Genomic DNA, 22,032 nt, shown 5'->3' with positions numbered 1-22,032 from the left:
CAACCAGATTATCACCGCAGTAGCGGGCCAGCGGCACAACAGAGCTGAATCAAACACATCAGAGTAGATTTATTACACAATCACATCACAGCGAGATGAGATTCTAAAGATGGCCTTGGATAAGACCAGGGGACAACGTCCACACTATAAACTAAAATACAAAAAATTGCACACGTTTGACTAGTAACTTTCACGTTACATTATCACAAATAATGGTAAAATCCGTCTATGTAAATAGCGCGTCGAAATAATTCACAATCAATCGTAGTGCAAACGTGTGTACACAGTGTATCAAACGTAATGTATCAAACGTGTAAAATGTGAATGTGCGGCGGCTTTGGGACTTGTCGTCCGATGAGGACATGTATAGTCCATCAGGCCCGGTTGATGCCGTCTGGCGAGATGGTGCCCAGAATCTCCTTCGTCACGTGCGCGAAATCCGTCACGGCGTGTCGAGAGGCAGTCTCGGGGAAGGCGCGGACGCCGGTCAGCTCGAGGCACTCGGTGAGCGGCACAAACCGCTCGCTGTTCCGACGGTGTTCGGCGATATGGTCGGCCAGTGTTGAGCCGGCCTCCTCACGCAGGGCGCGCAGCTGGCGAGCGAACGCCGCGCGGATCGACTGCAGCGTCCAGCCGACGTACTGCAGCTCGCAGAACAGGCAGCGGACAACGAACACGGCGCGGCGACTGGCGCACGTGAGCGGCTGGTCCACGGCAAGACGCACATCCGGCCGGCTCGAGCTGACCACCTCGGCGGCCGGAGGCGCGCATGGACACGCCGGGCAGTGCGTCTGGTGGCACGGACGCCAGCCGCGGGCGCCTCCGGTCCGCAGCGCGCTGGCGGGCCGCGCGGACCGCGCCGGTGCCGGCGGCGGCTCGGTGGCCGGCCGGCCCGCCAGCAGACCGCCCGGGTACCAGGGCGGCCGCGGCGGGGGCGGCGTGTGCCGGTCGGCCGAGTCGGGGGGAGCCGAGGCGCGCTCGGCGGCCTCCCGCAGCCACTGGTGGTAGCGCGCCTCCGCCTGCCGGTCGCGCGTCTCCAGCAGCCGGGCGGTGCGGTCGGCCAGACGGCGCTGCCGCCGCCGCAGCCGGAGCGTCTCCTCACGCTGCTCAGCGGTCACCCGCTCCTTGTACTGCTCAAATACCTGGCCGAGTGAAGAGAGGTCAGTCAGCACTCATGTAACAAACCCTTAGCACACCAGAATTCAGAACGATGGTAAAATAATGTTTACCGGCTTTCATTGAGCCATCGTCAATTTTCATCACTTTTAAGAGCCCCTATTTTCCCGAGCATTCCATACCTTCTCAGCCGAAATACGATTTTCTTGTGCATTTTCTTCTTCAGCTCTCGCCCTTTCTCTGGCTTCTTTCTTTTCCTTGCGACGCTTCTCTTGAGCGATTTCGTCTTTACGTGTCTTCCAAGCAGCATATGCCTGAAAATTGTAGATTCAATATTTTGTAATACAAAGTATAGCGATCGGGTCACGTGAACATGTTGAAAATATATTTGCATAATTCAATTTTGCGATAAAAATGTGCAGGACTGGGGCGCCATAGGAGCACACCAATACACAGTTTATCATCGTCGCCCTTACCAAAGCACCTTCTTCGACTTTCGAGGCTTTGCGTTTTTCTTGCACTTCTCGCTCCTCCTTAGCCTTGGCGTCGGTCTTGAATTTCGCATTCTTCATCTTGACAAGTTTCTCCTTCATCCAATCCCATCCTGGATCCTCTTTGTCGATCTTCATTTTGATCTTCTCAGACATCTTTATTTTTCTAGTTTTTCTTGGAACTGTTTTCTGAAAAAGCTGAAGGAATGTACTTTTTGTCAACAGAATCAGTCCCATTTTATCATTCGTTTCCATAGCATCACACAGACAAAAGCAGGCGAGCATAGCATACGACACATTTCACTTTTAATTGGGCAGTGAAAAAGTCTGTCGCGTTTTTATTTATAGTGAACCACAGTCTATAGTTTACCCCAAGAATGTATAGGTAGGTACATAATTGAAACTCCATGAAGTTTCGATTAGGTATATCGTGAAGGAAGCGATAAAATACTTAGGGGTGAGTAAATTGTAAAAAGATATGAAGTAGCATGGGCCTTTCATAATGTACATTATGTACTGTATAAAGAGGCATATGGCTAACATATTACAAGCCTCATGACGTGGGCTGATATTGCCAGTAAGCAGACCGGACAGGCGACAGCCGTTAACAAACAACAACATATGAGCCTATGAGCCTGCCAAGAATGCCGGTTCCGTATTGCCCGTGTATTCATACCTTCCGCGGTTTCTGCATTTTATTCTCTAGCTCCTTTTTGGCTGCTTCCTTCTTTAGCATCTGCTCTTCTTCTTCTTTGTGGAAATACCATGCTTCATATACCGCCTTATTTAGACGCATCAGTTCAGTTGTGTCTGAAAACGTGAGCAGTCAGCATAGGTTACACTTAATTAAAAGTTGGATTAAAGTCAGCTCTTCACAAAAATCCCAAAGAAACACCTACGTAATTACCGGTAATTACATACTGATCTAAAAGCCTAACACTCTAACGATAATTTACAATGCATTTTGGAGGCAATTCCAGCAACAATTTGAAATACTGAACATCTGAAGCCTACCGCATCGTATATCGCATATTTAGCACGGATATTTCTTAAAGGAAATAGTTCACTTTTAACATGGGGCATTGAATTGGAATAGTAGTATTGTAGGAATGCGTGCCTTGTTGAGGAATGCAGCCAAGTCATCGTCAGCCAATCATCATGCTGCTTACAGCCAGTGGGTTTGTGCTATGCAATGATTGGTCAATGCGTAAGAAGGTTCAGTGTCAAACAATATTTTATATATAATATAGTTCTTCCTTTATCAAAATATAAAAAAATAATCAAAAAAAAAGTTTCATTTTCCTTGCTGATCATTTTGAGCATAAACAATCAAAAATACATAGGTAGCAAAAACCAATTTCGGGAAAGTGAACTATTCCATCTACAAGTGAACTATAGTGAATATAAGCTTCAGCACTCGGCAGCGTCCTTTACTATATTGAGGTTGTGCCGCTGAGAAGCGTGCCTAAGCCCGGCAGGAGAAACTCACCCATGTTCCATCCTTTCTGTTTCAGTCTCTCCGGGAGTGAGGCGGTGAACTCTTCCAGCGATCTGGATCTCGACAGCACGCGAGTCTGCAGACTTGGCCGGGCGGATGCCGACGACTTGGGCCTGCACGTGCGACCAGCCAGAGGCATCATATATAGAGGTCACCAGAAGCCAAGAAGAGAAATAAGAAAGTTCAGTCGCTATAAGCAACTAGAAAAATAGCTGGCTACGTGAGTAGTTTGTGATGGAAATAGCGAAAAATACAAGTCTTACAGCTCTTAATACATTTATCGATATAGGAATAACATCCTACCTGTCAGCTAATGGACGTGTCTGGATTTCTTTCTTCTCGCTGCTTAACCCAACCAAAGACAGACTCTTTGGATACAACTCGAGCAGGGACACCCCCAACTGCTTCTCCTTATTTTGTTTGGCTTTACTTTTCTGTGTTTGCTTCTTAGATAACTTCACTTCAACAGCAAGTGAGGCTGATGATGCTTTACTTGAACGGTCTGTTGTTGTATTATCACTCTCTGCTTCATCATCACTGTTTTCATCACTGCTCTCCTCACTGCTACTGCTGGCAGTGGGCGATCCAGAGGATGTTTCACTCCGCTTCTCGTCCTCAGGCGCTGTCTTACTGCTGTAGCTGTATTTATCCTCAGCTTCAGAGGCTGAGGAAGAGTTTCTGCTTTGAGACCGAGAGGCCGGGGTGACAGCCTCAGACTGTCCATGCCCATTGTCTAGCTTGGGCTTCAATTCAGAGTCACGTTTTGGCTCACTCTCTGAGGATGAGCCAAAAAAGTCATTGGCATCGGAGTCATCTCCTGAGCTTGAGTTGTCCACCTCCGTCCAGTGACAGCCACCAGAGCATGTGCACAAGTGTACTGCATCACAACTTGAATTGTGCCTCTCCTTGTACTTCATGTAGCAGAAACAATAAGCATGAGGAAAATTTATCGAGCTCTCCTATCAAAACAGCTATATATCATGAAGATGTGCCCTGTAACCACATGTACGATCAATCAGCCATATTTTACAATTCTAGTTATCAGACATAGCTGCATGGCAACATTCTCGAACACGTGAGGGTATGGCTGGTGGCAAGGTATTATTAGTGAAAATGCAATGATTCCGTGAGGTAAAGACAAGGGTAGGGAAATACAAATATGAAATGTGTAAACGCCTCCCGCAGGCGGCGGCACAAGAATGGCTAGGTACTATGATTATAATGCTGGATGCTGATGGGTATTCATGAATTCACACAGCTTATTCCAATTCTCGGGGATATAGTGAATCCCCTACATATTAAATAAAATATAAATCATAAATCCAATACATATCAATCACATCAATCCAAGCATCAATCTAATCATCAGTAAAAAATAATGCATACCTCGCATACATTGGATGGAATTTGGTGGAATTTGGTGTTAATATCAATATACCATTATAGAGTTCAGTGCAATATACACTGGAATTTTTGATCAACGTGATATACGATTAGTGGCGCATCACATACAATTACATTTGTTACGTAATCTTAAAACGTCATAAACAAAAAGAGTTAGGTCTAAAAAGGCGCCTTTTTTATTAATCCGTACTTCACACATTCATGTGTCTGGATCGTAAATTCCGAACATTTGAAAATTCCTTCCTTAATTTTGTTTGGCTTTAAATAAAATTTTGACGTCATCATTTACTTTTACTTCAGGTTCTACGTTACCTCACAAAAGTAATTGTGCTACCATATTTCAGCCTTACTAAAAAAGTGTTATCTGAGGGCATATTTACGTCTGGACAACGAGTTGCGGGGAAAAGTGCTAATTTTGTTGCAGTTTTAGGAGCCGGTGATTAGGCTGGATTTTTGGGTTACTTTTTCGTTCCGATTCATGTATTTCATAGTGTTTGGCTTTTGAATATTTTAGTTCTTTCAGATAAATATTACTTGCCTTACAACTTTTGTAAAAATGTTTCATTTTTTATAAGCCGACGTTCAGAGTCCTAAAAATACATCAACACTACAATCATTGTAAACAAACAAATGGAGCACCACTTGGCTCTGTTCCAAGGCCATTTTTTAGTTTATCTGGTGGTTTTCTTACTCTTGTACGTCGTTTTGTTGGATGTTTTGAATATTGACTTATATCATATTTAAGAAGCATGTTGACTGAAAATAATCTGAAGTATCCAGGAGGCTGACAGAGGTCCTGACTCAGCAACATCAATATCAAGTTGAACAAGTTATGAAATTTTGGTTGATAAACGCAAGGTGATCGGGCTCATATATCAGCAAGAAAAAGTAAAATTAAAAGAGCTTATTGGCCAAAAACAAGCTATAATATTGCAGACCTTGGAGCAATACCTACTGAAGAGCACGCTGAGCAGGATCATGCCAGAAAATGTTGACTGGTGAGCGCATATTGATGTATTGGTATGGATATTGAATGATAACTTACAACAGCAAGATAAATTAGTGCTAACTTTCAAGTTAAAAATCTAGAATGAATGGATTTGGGCAGCTTAGATGCTTCATGCTATGCAGATTGTAATGTGCATCAGGTACTCAGTGTCTGGCAAATGAAACGTGCGATCATTCTATTGCTACTGGAGGAGAAAGCTTGGATCACTAAATCGACTTTATGTTGATTTTGATGTTAATCATCACTGTATTTCTTGAAAAAAGGATTATAGTAGAATTGTCAATGTGACAATCCATGCAACGATGTGATCATATAATGTGTTCATAGTCATTCGTGATAGTGATTATTGGTCCAATATACAATGGCAAAGCTCTCAGTCTCAGCGTTTCTTCCTGTGGATGGCCAGCAGTGACTCAGAGCTTTGAAGTATTAGTTTTCTTCACAGGGCTGGGGTAAAAAGTACTGAGGGTAATCTTCCACCAAGGAACTCTACTTTGACATGGTATGAGATGTATGCACAAGTAGGTAGGTGCTTAGTTCCTATAGTCAGTAGTTGTGTATGTTTAGTCGGGTTAGCTTAGATTAGATTGTTAGTTTTTTAATATGCCAAGTGTCCATAAAAATGTGACCTGAGCAATGAGCATACTCCTGACTAGCCTGACAGCTAACCTAGCCTCAATCATCACACATATTTGCAGCCTACCCAAGACCTGCATAGCAGTAGCACCCAGTTATAGGTAGGTACTCACCCTAACTCAATCTTACCTGCTAACCTTCAACTTGCCAAAATGTTAGCTCACATTGCCAAGCTGCATCCAGGGAAACAGTCAACTGAGGAACTGGCTCATTGGGTGGCTGGTGTGAGTCTGTGCATTTAAAGTGTTTCTTCTCTGAAGCTGCTCTGCACTGCTGTATGTCATGTTAGATGCTCAGAAATGTGGGAAATGATTACTTAGCTACTTTAGTGCTTTGTTAATGCTCGAGACATGAACAAGTACAGATCCTGCAGGGTACAGCTATGAGTTAGGTGCTAGGTGAGTATGTTATGTGAATGTGTTGTTCCCTGTTTGACCATAGTAAGTATACAAACAAGCACAGGGTCACAGTTATATTCAATCTCCACATAAACATACAACAAAAACGGCCATATGGCCTAACTCCGAACACACCACAGATAACTTAAGCCTTTGCAGGCACAAAAATGTTTTGATTAACAGGACAGGTATACAATATATCCTCTGTCCTTGGGGGATCTTGCTGCCAAGTTGAGGTACGATGACTTAACTTCAGGATTGATCAACCTTTTCTTAGCCACTGCTTATATACGAGAAAGACCAAATGCTTGTTTCTTTGATTTACAGGACATGTATACAATATATCATCTGTCCTTGGGGGATCTTGCTGCCAAGTTGAGGTACGATGACTGAACTTAGGGATTGATCAACCTTTTCTTAGCCACTGCTTATATACGAGAAAGACCAAATGCTTGTTTGTAAACTGCGTTGAAAATTTAATGATCCACCATCAATTCTGACATGAAGGCACAAATGAAATAGTTCCCTCTCCTTTTGGAATACACAAAGCAAAATATTTAATAAATTTTAGTGGATGGACAAGAGCAATTAGCATAGCTTCCCCTCAAGCTTCTGGCACTAATGAATTACACTGACGCTTATTCGCTTCATATTTTGTAACAAACGCGCTAAAACTGCAATATAACAGCACTATATGCTTCTTGACAAAATGCAATACAAGTAAAAATTTAGCCCTGATGGCATTCATTCTTGGTGGAAACGTAATTACAAAATATTTTGTAGTAACTATTAAATTCCGGCTGAAAACAGTTCACGGTTTAAAAAAGAATCATTCCAATGACGGTCCATTCTTGCGGTCCTGAAATCGCCACTATTTCCGGCCTCTCCAACGCAACTCGTTGTCCAGACGTAAATATGCTATCTGAGGATTTTCTCATTCATGTTACCTACAATTTAATTCAAAATTCTAGTTATTTATTGGACACTTTTGCAACGCAATGATAAAATTCCAGTATTTCGAATTCCTTTTCATTTTTTCCGTCAATATTAGCGCCACTGGAACGGGGGACCATCAAAGCGTCCAAAACCGCAGCATCCAAAGTACGCAACATCCAAAACCGCAGCGTCCAAAGTACGCAACGTCCAAAATACGTCCAAAATCGGGTATATAGGGAGCATTCACAACGTCCAAAACCGAAACATCCAAAACCGCAACATCCAAAAACGTATCATCCAAAAACGCAACATCCAAGGACGCATCATCCAAAGTACGCAACATCCAAAGTACGCAACATCCAAAGTACGCAACATCCAAAACCGTTAGGTTAGGTTAGGTTAGGCTAGGTTAGGTTAGGTTAGGTTTCCTTATGCCCGGTAGGCATAAATCAGTAGGTTAGGTTAGGTTAGGTTAGGTTAGGTTAGGTTGGGTTTCCTTATCCCCGGTAGGCAAAAATCAGTAGGTTAGGTTAGGTTAGGTTAGGTTGGGTTAGGGATAGGCAAAAATCAGTAGGTTAGGTTAGGTTCGGTTCGGTTAGGTTAGGTTAGGTTAGGTAAGGTTAGGTTGGTTTTGGATGTTGCGTGCCTTGGATGTCGTGGTCTTGGACGTTGTGGTTTTGGAGGTTACGTACTTTGGATGTTGCGTCTTTGGATGTTGCGTTTTTTGGATGATACGTTTTTGGACGTTGCGGTTTTGGATGTTTCGGTTTTGGACTTTGTGAATGCCCCCTATAAACCCGATTTTGGACGTATTTTGGACGTTGCGTACTCTGGACGCTGCGGTTTTGGATGTTGCGTACTTTGGATGCTGCGGTTTTGGACGCTTTGATACGGACCCCACTGGAACACATAAATCGCGACTACAACTGTCTCACTTGCCTTCTAAGGAGTTTTGTACTAAAATATGGCAGCCAACATTTTTTCATCGAACTAAACTGAACCTCGATGGAAAGTGGAGTTGGCGGCGAGTGGTGCGCGTGCTCGGTCGTTTCCCCACACGCGGGTGGGAGGCTGTGAATTTTAGGTTATAATTTTGCATATTGATGTGAGTTTCGGAGAAATTGCATGACTGATAATCTTAAGCAGCTGTTTGATCAAAAAGTTGAGCAAATCTGTCTTTTTTGTGCTCGTTCAATACAGGAAACGCCAAATTGAGACCCACTTTTTGCCTTCAATTTTAGCTGACAGCTGTCATTTTGATTTGTCAAGTGATTTGACTCGCTTACTGCATTGATTTCAAAGTTTAATTGAAGCTAAAATTAGATAAATTATTTGGAATTCTGTCATTTGATAGCCTGACAAGCTTGGTGCTGTTTTCCAGTGACTTCAGTTGGTGACATACCAGGGAAATAAGCTAAAATTAGAGCGCTCTATTTATTGCTCCTGCCCCATGTTGAAGAGATACCCCTAAAAGCGTGATCTTTTATCGGCCCTTACGCAGCAAGGCAGTACTTCTCAGGCCGGTGGATGGTATCAATAGAAAGAGAATGCGTCAAAGATTAACATGAATTAATTAAAATAACATTAAAATGTTAATTAAGCGTGGAAATTAGTCCCAAACTTAAGCTAATTATTGCTCCTACCTCGGCGACGGCGCTCCCCCCAGTCAGCGGAGAAGCTAAAATAAAAGCCACCATCCTCCTCCGTAAGTCAATTTTAGAGCGGCCGAGTGGGCCGATGCGGGGCCACCAAACTGAGGTGAGACGTGGCTAGCAATTGCGAACTGCCATAGAAATCAATATCTTAAGACGTACAATATGGGATGATTACTCTGAAGCAGGAGTGAAAGCATGAGTAGCTAGCAAGAAACGAAATGCATAGATTGGTTGAATTATGTACAATAGGCACAGCTCAGATGAAGCCATTTCTTTGATGTTGACATTTGACATAACCCTTCCTCTCCTCACCTACGACCTAAGTACGTTGGCAGTTACCGGCATAGTTTTTTTTAGCACGAGTGTAATTCGCCATCGGACCGCAATGCATGTTGCTAGGCTGCTGCAATTACAACGAACTTACGAATACTGCCTTCATTTGTAGACGTTTGTTTTTTAGGCGGTCTTTGACGTACAAGGGGGCATACCTGTCGACAACTTGAGTTTCTCCGAAGTTCAAAAACTCCCAGAATTCCAATTCCTTATGCACTGTTGTAGGTACAGCTATGTTCACAAGTTTTCGTTTCCTCCTGCTCTAAAAAGGATGATATTTGTCGATTTCGTGCGTCGCTGATAGAAGGGTGCGTTTAATAATTAGGCCCAACGCTTTCTGCATCCGCGACTGCGAGTACCTTGAAAAGGGAACAACAGTTTCCATTTATTACACTATGGGACAAGTGACAAAATGACCACCGCAACACGCATGAAACGGAGCTCATATTCCTAAAAATGTCTACAATCACTTCTTTTCTGACACTATTAGCAAATACCATCTCAAGTTAGGTGGTTGACAGACAGTCAATGGAGATCTGGGGAGACTGAGTGATGCCAATTCACCACTTAACTGATAACGAGGGCCGAGGGAAGAGAAACATGCAACATGCACAACTGACAACTTGACAAGTGACAAAACACTACCACTATTGCGCAGTGCACAACAAATTACAGCAGCCAGCCCAAAAATGCTTTTGGTGGCTAATTGCAAAACAAGTCACTAATAAATGTCTTAGTTGCAGCTGAACACTGCACAATGATCACACTGTTCACACATTGAGTGAGATGCCACAGGTGGTTTGAATCACACTTTGGTACAACTGCAAATCTGAAGTGTTGTCATGAGGTTCATGCCTCCATGATCACAGCACTTTGGTTGTGGTTGGCATAACACTTGTAGTCTGCAGAGTTCCACATGAACTGCAGACACCTCATCTGGTGGTCTTCATGTTGCTCAACTTCTTCAGGAGGCAAATGTCGACCACCCAGCGGAAGCATGGTCCTGCAGAAAAGAAAGGTAATGCATAAGGTACAAACATTATCTGCTGAAACAGCCCCTTCTGTTTGCTGTTATTAAACTTTTAACATAACATAACAACATGTATTCCATGTATAATACATTTGTTGAAGTAAAATACTGCCCGCTATTTCAAAACCAGAAAATGAAATTATATTGTGGCATAATTCACATGCTCAGCTATCAGTATAATTAATTTAAAATTTGGCATATTCTATATAACACATTCATAGAATGTTCTACTTCACGTCACAAGGACTCACAATCTTTCTGTTGGGTGTTTGATTGACGCATTGCCTAGGTTTGTCTTAGGTTTTATTATTGCAAAAAATTCATATTGCATTATTGTATCAAAATACTGCCAGCAATAACAAAACAAGAACATGAAATGTCAATGAGCAAGCCGCCTTTCCTAAAAATGGATTACTTTGAAAAGAATTTTAGTTTCTTTTAAGGAAAAGGAGAAATGATTATCAGGTTATTATCAAAAACCACTCAACCAGCAAGTGGCTGGGTGGTTTCACAGCAAACATCAAGCCAAAACATATGCTTACATTTATCTAACAATTGAGCCATTTGACTACACAAGGATATGTGAGCAAAATAAGAATCCAATCATCCAATGTTGACTTCCTTGCAAAGTTTATGCCTTATTTTATGAAAATGTGTCACTAGAATATGATACTTATCATCGAATATTATTTAATTTACGATTTATTTCGATCGGAACGCACATGGGGTCCCGCGCCATTTTCGTCGACGATAAATATGATCGTGTTTCATGAAGAGATAAGGGGTTTCAATGGTCTTTCAAAGCAATAATTTGATGCAAAAATTTGTAGGAAATAATATAAAGCTGGTTCAAATGGCCGTCAACCATTTAAAACGCCGAAAATACTCACAACTCCGTCCCGACGACGACGCAGCTCCGCGCACGCCACACTACTGGCACAATGCCAAAACTGCCGTCACAGCAGAAATGTTTTTTTTCTCGATTGCAATTGTGGAATTATTTATTAAACAGAAGATTATCTTTCCGAAAAACCGACTGATTTTATACACAGATGCATGGAAAATAAAAAAATCCCGGTAAGTTTATTTGTATCGTTTTGTCGATTTTGACATGCTCCTAGTTTGCAGCCATATTTCGATATGTTCTACAGGGAGTTCAGAATTATTTCAGGACCAATCTTTTCCTCATTCATTTTCCCGTCGATCATGAAATTTTTAGAGCGGAACAATTAGTTTCCAGGCGGTCCGAGCGGTTTTCGTGAGAAGGGTGCAAAAATCGGCGTCATTTTTAGAGCCTCGACACCAGCTCAACACAGGACCCTATGGGAGACGGTGAAGTAGCGGGAGCAATAAATAGAGCGCTCTAATTTTAGCTTATTTCCCTGGTGTGTCACCGACTGACTTGACAGGATCAAGATGGAGCTGGAAGTAATTGATTACGAGAGCCTTCCGACTACGAGTACAACAGTGCAGATGGCTGGAGGTGCAGTTGCTGGAGTCCTGGAACACTGCATAGTTTATCCGCTGGATTCAGTAAAGGTAGGTAATTGTCTTATTAATAGTAGTTTTATGTTCTCAAACTTTGCTTACAACACCATGCAACAGTCAGCACTAACAGTATTAGCATTGGATCTGGTGATTATCTAATGTTGCATATAATCTATTCTCTGTTCATGTCTGTGCTAGGAAGTAGGACAACATGTATACTAATAATTTAGCTTTTTATTGGTAAATGCAGATTCCTGCTCTGGCCTGCATAAAAAGGCCTCAAATGATTTGACCACATGATTTGGAAGTAAGCACTTTCAAAAGGTAATAAGCTATTAAAAAGGCATAATGCTGGCAGACTTCAGTCAGACCAAGTATCCAATGCATAAGCACATATCTGGAAGCTGGAGCAGTGTGACATCAACACTGTACTTCCTATTAGGTAGATCATCAGGTATTTGAACTAAGTATTTGGTCCACACTGCTCCATGTCAAAACACAGCCCCACCTATAGTCTGATTTTTTTAAGCCTGTCTAATCATTTAAAGCACTAATGAAAAACCCATGTGAAGCCTCCATACCTTTAACACTGGCTAGCTGAAAATGTACCTCAATCTTGATTTTACTTTCGACTATTCTTTGCAATAGCTTGACTCGTGCCTTATTTATTTGTGCACTTAAATTGATCAGACAGGCCTAAAAAATCTGACTATAGTGGTCCACATCACAGAAGTGTGTATACCCCTCTGTAAAATCTGCATCATTATTTTTGGTAGATTCACAAAGCAAAGCTTAGTGTATCATTGAATTCAAAACTAGGTATGTGGGGTGTGTATTGTGTAAACAGTGTGCAGAAATTCACCTGAACCTGACAAGTGCAGGTTGCTTACTAGGAAGGTGGGGGCATGAGATTGGGCTGTCCCTTGGGGCTGTCCCATCTTCCATAAGAATCAGTATTGCATCGATGTTCTAATGGAATGTGGATGGTTTGGAACATGGATGGTCCGTTACGGAATAAGGACGATCCGTAACAGAATATGGATAATTCGTTATGGAGCACGGCTTGCCCCTTTTGTAATACGGATGGTCCGTTAGGGAACAGGGATGACTCCTTGTGGAATGTGGATGGCTCCTTATGGAATACCAGCGCAGTCACCCGCGCTCCAGACGGTTGGTGATTGACCTAGAAACAATGTCCTCGTCACGGCGCAGAGCCACGTCGCGTCCCGTCCCGTCCCGTCCCGTGGAGTAAACATAAATATACTCCTAGTGAAGTAGTTTTTGGGCTTACGTGGATAAGAACGAGAACGGGGACGGACTGTGTGCTACATCATCAGCTACTGTAGATGTTTCATCGTGATAATATTTGAAAGGGAAATGTCAGCTTTTTATTGGCCTTCTATGTTATTCTAAACGCAAACATAAATCTTGCGTGGCTATAGACAAGGTACCGACTTCTCATATTCCATGTCGATTTGTCTGCTAATTTGATACACGAGAAATCTAGTTTGTATTTGCTTCAGATAATTTCAGACACGAGAAATCTAGTTTATATTTGCTTCGCTCCAGGAATCGTCGCCAGCCAATGTGTATCCTCGGTTCGCGTCGTGCGACTCTGTGTTTAGCAACCAACATCGCAGTACGGCCTTCCCCGCCCCTGCCCCTCCGTGGCTGTCGAGGCCGCCGCCTGTGCCCCTGTCCGTATCCTACCCTCCGCCGCTCAACGCTCCACTATCGCTGTCTGACACACAGAAAGACCCGCTTCGGAACCGCAGCGGCGTTCTGCCAGCCTTGGACATGCGGCTCCAGACAATATTGGCGGTTCTGTGGCAATATTGGCGGTGTCGCCCGCGGTCCGGGACGGCTGCAGCCCGCCTTTTCGGCCACCCGCCCTCCCAACCCCCTCTGCGGCCCTACCTGGTGATGGGGAGGGGGTGGAATCTGTGGGGCGGGGTCATCTGTGGGACTGACGCCATGTACATACAGTTGTGTTGTAGAACCACATGTGGTGTTTGACATGAAAGCGGGGTCGGGTGGCTGATTGATTACATTAGTTGCCTGCATATCAGCTGCGTCAAACTTTGTCCCTCGTGCCTTATCGAAAAGTTAGGCTGCATTTTTTTTTGCGTCGTACTTTGACGTAGCGATTTTACGCATTTGTTTGCAATGTTTGAGTGCTCGTATTTCTCCCCGACGTCCTTGGCTTCCCTTCTCGTAGACCCCCTAGTCTCCATTTCTATCGTCGACCACTGGCCGCTTACCATCCTCCTCTCCCCTCCCCTGCTGAGTGCTGACCACTGACCTCGTGGCCCCTGGCCTCTGATCATTACCCACTGACCCCTGATTCCCCTCGCCCTTTTTCCGACAGACGCGGATGCAGTCACTCAGCCCCGCCCCCGCGGCACGGTACCGGGGCGTCTCGGACGCCCTGTGGCGGATGGTGCGGCACGAGGGCGCCCTCCGGCCCGTCCGGGGTATGTCGGCCGTGGTGGCCGGCGCCGGGCCCGCGCACGCACTCTACTTCGCCTCCTATGAGAACCTCCGCGACCGTCTGCAGCAGGCGCGCGTGCTGCCGCACTCGCTGGCGCCGGGCGCCGCCGGCGTGGTGGCCACCCTCATCCATGACGCCATCATGACACCCGCGGATGGTGAGTGGACGCGCCCGCCGAGGGGAGTCGCCAGAAAGTGTGCGTCTGGGTGGGAAGAGCGTGTGGAAGGGTACTAAGGCATAAATTAACTCGTCACTGATAATGACATCCTGTAGTGGTCCTAGTTCAGGGAGCACCAAAGAACTTGATCAGAAAGTATAAGTTGCTTAGTTGATGGCGTCGTGAAAGACACTCCACATATACAGAAGCTACCGCTTCTGTTTCCGTCTATGCAAGCAGCATCGGCGCACGCTCATAGTGCCAGTGCAGGGACATGCTCACTGCTGAATGCGATATGACCATACCGACATCGCTTACTTCCACGCTATCAGCTCTGTCTCATTCTCTCGTTGTCGACCATCCACCGGCTGTGTCGGATTCGCCCTGCCGTTGTGACCGGTACGTCCCGGTGCACATAGTAGTTCGTCTGACGGTGTTTCTATTTAGAGACTTGATGTGTAGTTCCCCGGGTGAGGTGACTTTCCTAGGTATGACGCAACACGTCATCGATGACGTGTTGCGGTCCGGGAAAGTACCTGGTTTGGCATTATGCTCTGACGTATTGAGAAACTGGGAATCCATTGAGGTTGCATTCTGTTGACTGCAGTCTATTCGCGGGCTAGATGGTTGCTGCTTGTTGATCCAACAGAATGCAGTGAGTTGTGGACGATGTCTGCCTTCGATTACGAAGATTTGTTCTTTACTGAACCTTGTTCCGTGGCACAATGTCAGCGGCTTCTAGCACAGCGAACATCTTCTTTTTCCATCTACAACACATTGGGATACTAGGAATTGGTCTGGTGTCATTCGATGCTGTTTTGTAGCGAAGAGAAGTATTGTGGTTGGGAATATGCACAAACATGCTAGCGCTTTCAGATAACCGCAGTCATCAGTTTTCTGTTCCAAACGCTAGCATATTGAAGCCTTTGAAGTTTGAAGCCCCCTATATGTATATTTGTATGAAATAAAAAAATGCGACACATAATGGTGTCTGCTAGCGGAATTTACTATGGTCTGTCTTTGTCACCGAACAGAAGTCTTAACCTGCTCTGGTTGTGCCTATTCACTCGAAACATATTGGAGCTCCGTTTGGTAAATTCCAATCTATTGGTCACGCGCTTGTTTTCGCATGTTTTCCGTGTCGCAAAGTCAATCCTGGAAACTTCCCATGGGTTTGAACACTCCAGACACTTGCCAGACAAAAGCCATGCGCGAACGGTACAGGGCAGGTCGTTATTTTTCATGAACTGTTCAATGTTCACTTGCAGGCTTAGCTTCAAGTCAACGGGCCGCGACGGTTATTCCATTGCGTTTGATATTAGGTCATACATTAGTAGGTTTTATTCATCTGATTTGAATATACGGCACGCAGTCATTGATTTACGATAATCTTATAGATCTGTCAACTTGCATTCAAACTTCGGACTTCCAGCATACATTTACGTGGCATTCACAAGCAAATGTTGATCATAAATCACTCCTTCATACATGCCTAGCATTGCAGCGTCGTTGCGCTCCGCCCTCCCCACTGGGCGTGGGACCGCCCCCCCCCCCCCCATTGACCCAGAGAGGGCGTTCGGCGGTGCGGTGCGGTCGGCCCGTTACCCCCCCCCCCCCCCCCAATGGCCGCTGTGGTGCGGTCTGACCTTGAGCGGAGCGCCGCGCCTCCCGGGCCGGCCGGGCCGGGTGTGAGGACGGCGCGCGGCCGCACCACGCCGGGCACTGAGTGGCGGCGATCACCTTGGGCCGTGGTGACTGACCTCGACCGCGCTGAACACGCGCGAAATGAGCCGCCAAGGTCCAACGTGTTGACCTGAGGGGGAACTTTGTTCTCCAGGGGCATACCCTCCCAAACCTCCGCTTTGTTTTATTCCGATGAATTGATGTCAGGTTTTGTCTCTGTCTAGTTTATATTCGCAACACCGACACTGGGTGATTTTGGCTGCTTCTTATGTCCGTAATCGGCATCGTTTCTTGGTGCGGCGCTATCGACTCTGTGTCACTGCTGTCCAAGCCTTTGATTATCGTTCGTTGTCGATCTGCTACCGCCGTGGCGCAGTTGCAGTTCTGCAGATCAGGGATTTTCTCTGGGGGGCCGTAGTCACGAACATGGTATGGGGGCCATGGAGGGTGGTTTGCCACTCGCAGGATAACATCGTCGCCCTGCCGATAGCGATAGGGTTATGTGGCTCATGCTAAGGCTTCTTTGCAGTGACCATATAGGTGCCAATAAATACATAAAGCAGTAGCGATTTAGAGCCCTCAATGCGTCACCCTTTTCGACGGAATGTTTCGGTCTTTTTCCCTTGCAGCTACTGATGTCATGCGGATTGGCGCGCCTTGCACCTTGCTGTTGACTCTGGCATTGGCACGCTCGTGGTGATTTCATGCTTTATCCTGGGGAACTTTGCATTGCACAATCTCCCCCAGCTCTGCTGAGCACGTTTGCTTCCCTACTGGGAGCGATCAGCTATGGTTTATTTGGTCATTGGACGGCAGTCGACCGTGGTTTCTGCCGCATCGGTGCTGGTAACCGTAAACGGGGGAGGGGGTGTCTGGACTGCCACCAGCCCTCCCCTCCAGTCTGGTCAGTCTCGCAGGTCTGGCGGCCCGTTCTGATGGTGACGTGTATGTTTGTTGGGGGTGGGAACGGTGGAAAAGTCTGTGTTACTCAAAGGCACCTTAGTGCATGTTCAGTACACACGTCTGCGTGCTGTTTCGCTGTATTTGCGTTGCACTATGACCACAGCTTGGACCGGCTGTTGGTGTTTGGGTGACAATCTCCAGGCGTGTCATGTCGCCGATCCACCTGTACCCATGTGTTTGATGGTTAGCATTCGTCATAGCCATAACCCATTTCCATGTATTCATGTGTCAGGTCGTTATACGTGTTCGTGGCAGGTCCCCATATCCATTATTCGTTTTACATCGATCGATGTGTAGGACGGCGCGATATACATAACCGTGTTGGCTGCTGTATCAACATATCCAAATGTCGATCAGCACAGGGTATCCACGTTCATGTCGTCATATCTATCATCCATTTGTCTGCTTAGTCTCATTTCCATTCATATCGCCTACTTATGTTGAACAGCTCTATGCATCCATGTCGGATCGATATATCCAATATCCACGCGTGGAGCGGTTCTATATCCGTGTCCGGTCGTTTTATCCGTTTGTATATGCGTCTGGCGGCTCGGGACGCGCTCAGCGGACGTTCTCCCGACGCCGATCCGCTTTTCCGTCCCGGCATCTCATGGTCTCGCCACTACAGACTCGGTGGCGTCCTCCATTTTCGCTGCACCGCGGGGCAGAGAGAAGGGCGAGCGGCCGTTTCTGCCGAGTCACGAGGCCATGACGTCACTCGTCGCCAGCCGCCGCGGTGTGTCGGGGCTGTGCCGTGCCGGGCTGGTCGTGTCATGAACGGGCCGCCAGTCACGGAAGGGCCGTGCCGTGACGGTAATCGGCGGGTCACCGTGACGTGGCTCACCGGATGAAAGCTGGGAAACTCGTCCCCAAGTGCCCGCTGAACTTTGAAGCGTCAGAGCTGAATGGCTAATTAGAGATGCTAGTCGCCGCCTCCGCCGCTCGCCCATGGTCGTTGAGAGCGGAGAGACCGTTTTGACTATCATGCTGATTCCTGGAATCGGTCGTAATTGTTCGTCTGCTGGTTTGCACCCGTTCGTAAGATTTGCCTGTTAGATCTCTATCCAACGGTTTCTTATCTCTGTAAACCTCCCTAGTCTTATCTACAGATTGCATGATCTATCTTATCTTTATCTTTTAGTCTAGACTCTAGATCAAGGCACGTTTGAGTTTTCGCCGGTCATGACTCGCCGTTTGCGCTAGGTGCGTTTTCAACGTGCTTGAACAAGGCCCAATGGCAGGCTCTGCTCTTCAACTCGTACGTCTGCTTATTGCAGGGGCTGCTTCAGGTATTTGCTCTGCGAAGCTTTGGGCATTTTGTCATCTCGCAATCAATCGTTGGCTGTTGGGTATCCACTGTTCACAGCGCCGTCCGCTCCTCGATAGTCTACTGTCTGGTTTCCGCCATCTGCTCTCCGCATTTCGATCCACCATGTAATGTCGGAGCGTGTTACCTCCCTTCTCTCCCTATCCTTATCCCTCCCCCTTCTCTGTCCTCTCTGCTGTACTCTGACTTAACCAAACCAACCTCTGCACCCGATCTCAGTAACTGCCTATAACGGTCGACCTTGGACCTCTGACTGGTGCACATTGCACAGACTGGCTCGCCGGCAATCAACCAATTGACAGACGCACAGCATCAACAGCTGGGGCCACCGCGGGTTATGTAATACACAATGCACAGTGCACGCTGATACTGGTCCTGCCTGAAACTAGTCGCCGGATCCATGATTCCATCCGTGTGTGACAAACGGCGTACAATCGTATTTACGGCATATCGTGCACATAACCCTGCACTTAGATTTGTATTCTTACTGGTGCGTAGAAAGTTGTCAATAATTCGTGCAGTGCAGACTGCAGGAATGATTGCGCATTTTACAGGCGGCACAGATTAGCGTAAACGAAGGGCGCGTTGACCTGGTAGGTTCCAGGCCGCTCTGGCGCTCCTTTCGTTAACAAGCTTCCAGAAATGTAACGTGGTCTGATGCACTGCACCTTAATTAACAAATCACCTTACACGATTGTTTATATTTTTGCAACATGGGTTCTCTAGAACATTCCGCATCAACCTGGAACATTTCTTTCAAATTCTTAGCCGAAACCAACGTCATCTCCACTTGATGACCAACTACAGCATTTTGATCTACTTTTTCTCCTCGCTCGTCAATGAACATGTCTCCAGCCCCCCCCCCCTCCACGCCTTAGTTTCTCATTACAGTCAAAAGCTGACCTTTTACCCCTGTCTGTGTGTTTCAGTGGTCAAGCAGCGGATGCAGATGTACAACTCGCCGTTCCGGTCGTGTGTGGAGTGCGCGCGCTCCGTGTACCGACAGGACGGCCTGCGCGCCTTCTACCGCGCCTACGGCACCCAGCTCACCATGAACGTGCCGTTCCAGTCGATCCACTTTGTGCTGTACGAGTGGGCGCAGCGGGTGACCAACCCGCAGCGCCAGTACTGGCCGGCCGCGCACATGCTGAGCGGTGCTCTGGCCGGCGCCGGAGCCGCCGCCATCACCACGCCTCTGGACGTTTGCAAGACGCTGCTCAACACCCAGGAGGCCAGCGTGCTCGGCCAGGGAACGCAGACCGTGAACGGCCTGGCCGCCGCCGTACGGATTGTGTACAGCCACGGCGGCCTGCCCGGGTTCTTCCGTGGCCTGAGAGCGCGAGTCGTCTACCAGATGCCGTCAACGGCCATCTGTTGGACCGTCTACGAGTCGATGAAGTACGGTCTGACGCGCATGGGAGCTGCAGATCTGGTCGAGGAGGAGTCAGCGCCTCCGGCGGCGGCCTCGACGCCCGCCTCCTCCCCCGCGCCCGCCGCCTCTGCGGTCGCCTCCTACCCGACGGTGACGTTTTCGAATCGAGCCCACGCGGCCGCCGCGCCGCCCTCCGACTTCGTGACGCCGCGCTCGTTGTGAGCCCCCCGAGCACGAGCAGCACCCGTCCGCACTGCTGGAGCGGACGGCGACAGAATCAGCACCGGATCTGTGATGGTGGGCCGCCGCGTGCGACCCACGGAAAGACGACACGCTGCGGCCGTCTGAGGCGCGCCGGAGACACGTTTTACTCCGCGCCGCCGACGCCGAACGCCGCTGAAGTGGGCGCTGGCGACAGCGCCGCCGTCGTCCCGGCCTGCTCAGAAGCAGTATTGTGTCCAGGCCACAACACGCCCGTCGCGGCGCGGCGACGCGCAATATTTTTAGATGGGTGATCGCAATGTACCTGACTCTAGTCATGCGGTGCGCTCTGAGAAAGGGCCGCCACATACTAGTTGGGAACCGTTAGCCGCCGCCCAGACTGCCTCGCTATCCTCCGCTCACGGCCTCCCCTCCCCCCCCCCTAAGTGTCCTGTCCCGCTTATCATCCGCTCACGGCCTCTCCTCCCTTATGTGTCCTGTCCCCGTCCCGTTTACCTATCCTTACCTCACTGTCTCCGTCATCGCTTTCTTTTCCTTATCCCTTTCTCCATTTCCTTTTTCTCACCCCCTTTCACACCAACTCACCACTTCTGTCTTCTCAATATGCCTTTCTTGATATGGCCTGAACCTTCAGCCATTTTGATAAAATTATCCCAACCCATGCCGCCAATCCCCGTCCACGCCCACCAGCATACGACATATATCCCATCATATCTCCCGCCCCCCCCCCCCGACCCCCGCCAGTATCCTCTGCCGTCTCTGCGTACATCCGTTCTCTGAGGATGTAGACCGACATTGCCGACCCCATTGGAGTTCGTCTCGACCCCTGCGCTGCCGCCTGCGATCGTGACCGGGTTTTCGTTTTGTTTCCCCTCTCGGAGTGAGGAGTGTGACCCTGTGCGGGCGTCTGTGCCTGTCTGTGTGAGAGTGAAGTCACTGAGCGCTCCGCCGACTGATCCCGGTTGGTGGCCGAGCGGGTAGATTGACAGCAGGATACGCCAGTGTGAGCTCTCTTGTCGTGTCCGTATGGATCCTCCCACCTTGTTTCACACTTGCATACCGAATTAGACCTGCGCCGGCCTCTGTCAACCATCACCAATCGCGAGATTGTGAACCACTGTGCGATCGTGAACCACTGACGAGCTACTTTCGGAGATTCAGGGCCGTATTTATTTGATTTATTCTGATCGCGTTGATCGCATTGAATTCCCAGCTGGGTAACATTTTCTCTCGGTCTAGTTTGTGTTCTTCCGCGATTCGTAATGCCTCGGCGCTTACGGCCGAGGGAGGTCTGTTTTCTCCACTTCTGTTTGCATGAATTGCGGCCCGCGATTGGTGGCCGGCCGCTGGCCGCGACACTAACGCTGAACTTCATAATTGTATCGTCTAGTTATATCCTACGCGTAAGAGAGACAACAGCGGGCAGGCAGAGAGATTCAGGCCCAGGGGAGGCTTAACTTTCTTTCCGGCTCCGCTGTTCTAGCCGAGTTAAGCCTTATCTGGTAAGAAAGCAATGGGCAGGAGAGGTTCAGGTCCAGGGGCGGCTTAACCCTTCCCAGCACCGTTGTTAAAGCTGTATAAGTTGTTATTTGATAGTGAATATATGAACAAATGCGTCTTAAACACGTGTGTTGTATTTGTACGGTTGAGTAAGTGTGTTGGGAGTTTATGCGTTGACACCCATCTCTGAATTAGGCCTCTGTTGGCGGATGACTCAGCAGTATACTGCCGTATTTGCTGCAATGATCCTCAAATACCGGCTGGGCTGCACGGCGTGCGTGCTGCCGGTATCTCGGTCCATGATTCTGCTGGTTTGCTGTTGG

The 22,032-nt window shown here is 47.3% G+C and overlaps 2 protein-coding genes across 12 annotated transcripts; one reads left to right on the top strand and one right to left on the bottom strand.

Annotated features, from left to right (window-relative positions):
* Positions 1–49: 49 nt before the first annotated feature.
* On the bottom strand, positions 50–4,617 carry LOC122379300 (microtubule-associated protein 9-like). Of its 5 annotated transcripts, none has more exons than XM_043361366.1 (7): positions 4,492–4,617; positions 3,409–4,098; positions 3,097–3,218; positions 2,284–2,417; positions 1,593–1,805; positions 1,299–1,430; positions 50–1,142 (listed from the first exon to the last, which is right to left on the bottom strand). In XM_043361366.1, the coding sequence occupies exons 2-7, from the start codon at positions 4,020–4,022 to the stop codon at positions 375–377; spliced, it is 1,983 nt and encodes a 660-aa protein (XP_043217301.1). In that variant the 5' UTR covers positions 4,023–4,098; positions 4,492–4,617; the 3' UTR covers positions 50–374. The 5 variants fall into 5 exon arrangements, with proteins under 5 accessions (XP_043217301.1, XP_043217302.1, XP_043217304.1 ...); XM_043361367.1 differs by having other exon boundaries at positions 4,544–4,584; XM_043361369.1 differs by having other exon boundaries at positions 1,593–1,796; positions 4,544–4,584.
* LOC122379302 (mitoferrin-1-like) lies at positions 3,199–21,834 on the top strand. Of its 7 annotated transcripts, XM_043361375.1 has the most exons (5): positions 8,561–8,593; positions 8,870–8,877; positions 11,916–12,045; positions 14,363–14,642; positions 19,545–21,834. In XM_043361375.1, the coding sequence occupies exons 3-5, from the start codon at positions 11,923–11,925 to the stop codon at positions 20,207–20,209; spliced, it is 1,068 nt and encodes a 355-aa protein (XP_043217310.1). In that variant the 5' UTR covers positions 8,561–8,593; positions 8,870–8,877; positions 11,916–11,922; the 3' UTR covers positions 20,210–21,834. The 7 variants fall into 7 exon arrangements, with proteins under 7 accessions (XP_043217308.1, XP_043217306.1, XP_043217307.1 ...); XM_043361373.1 differs by lacking the exons at positions 8,561–8,593; positions 8,870–8,877 and adding an exon at positions 3,199–3,323 and having other exon boundaries at positions 11,903–12,045; XM_043361371.1 differs by lacking the exons at positions 8,561–8,593; positions 8,870–8,877 and adding an exon at positions 8,431–8,519.
* Positions 21,835–22,032: the final 198 nt, after the last annotated feature.

This window comes from Amphibalanus amphitrite, unplaced genomic scaffold, assembly GCF_019059575.1.
Source record: "Amphibalanus amphitrite isolate SeventyFive unplaced genomic scaffold, NRLGWU_Aamphi_draft 000075F_arrow, whole genome shotgun sequence".
In the NCBI taxonomy this organism is placed as follows: Eukaryota; Metazoa; Arthropoda; class Thecostraca; order Balanomorpha; family Balanidae; genus Amphibalanus; species Amphibalanus amphitrite.
This window is presented reverse-complemented; position numbering and strand designations above follow the sequence as displayed.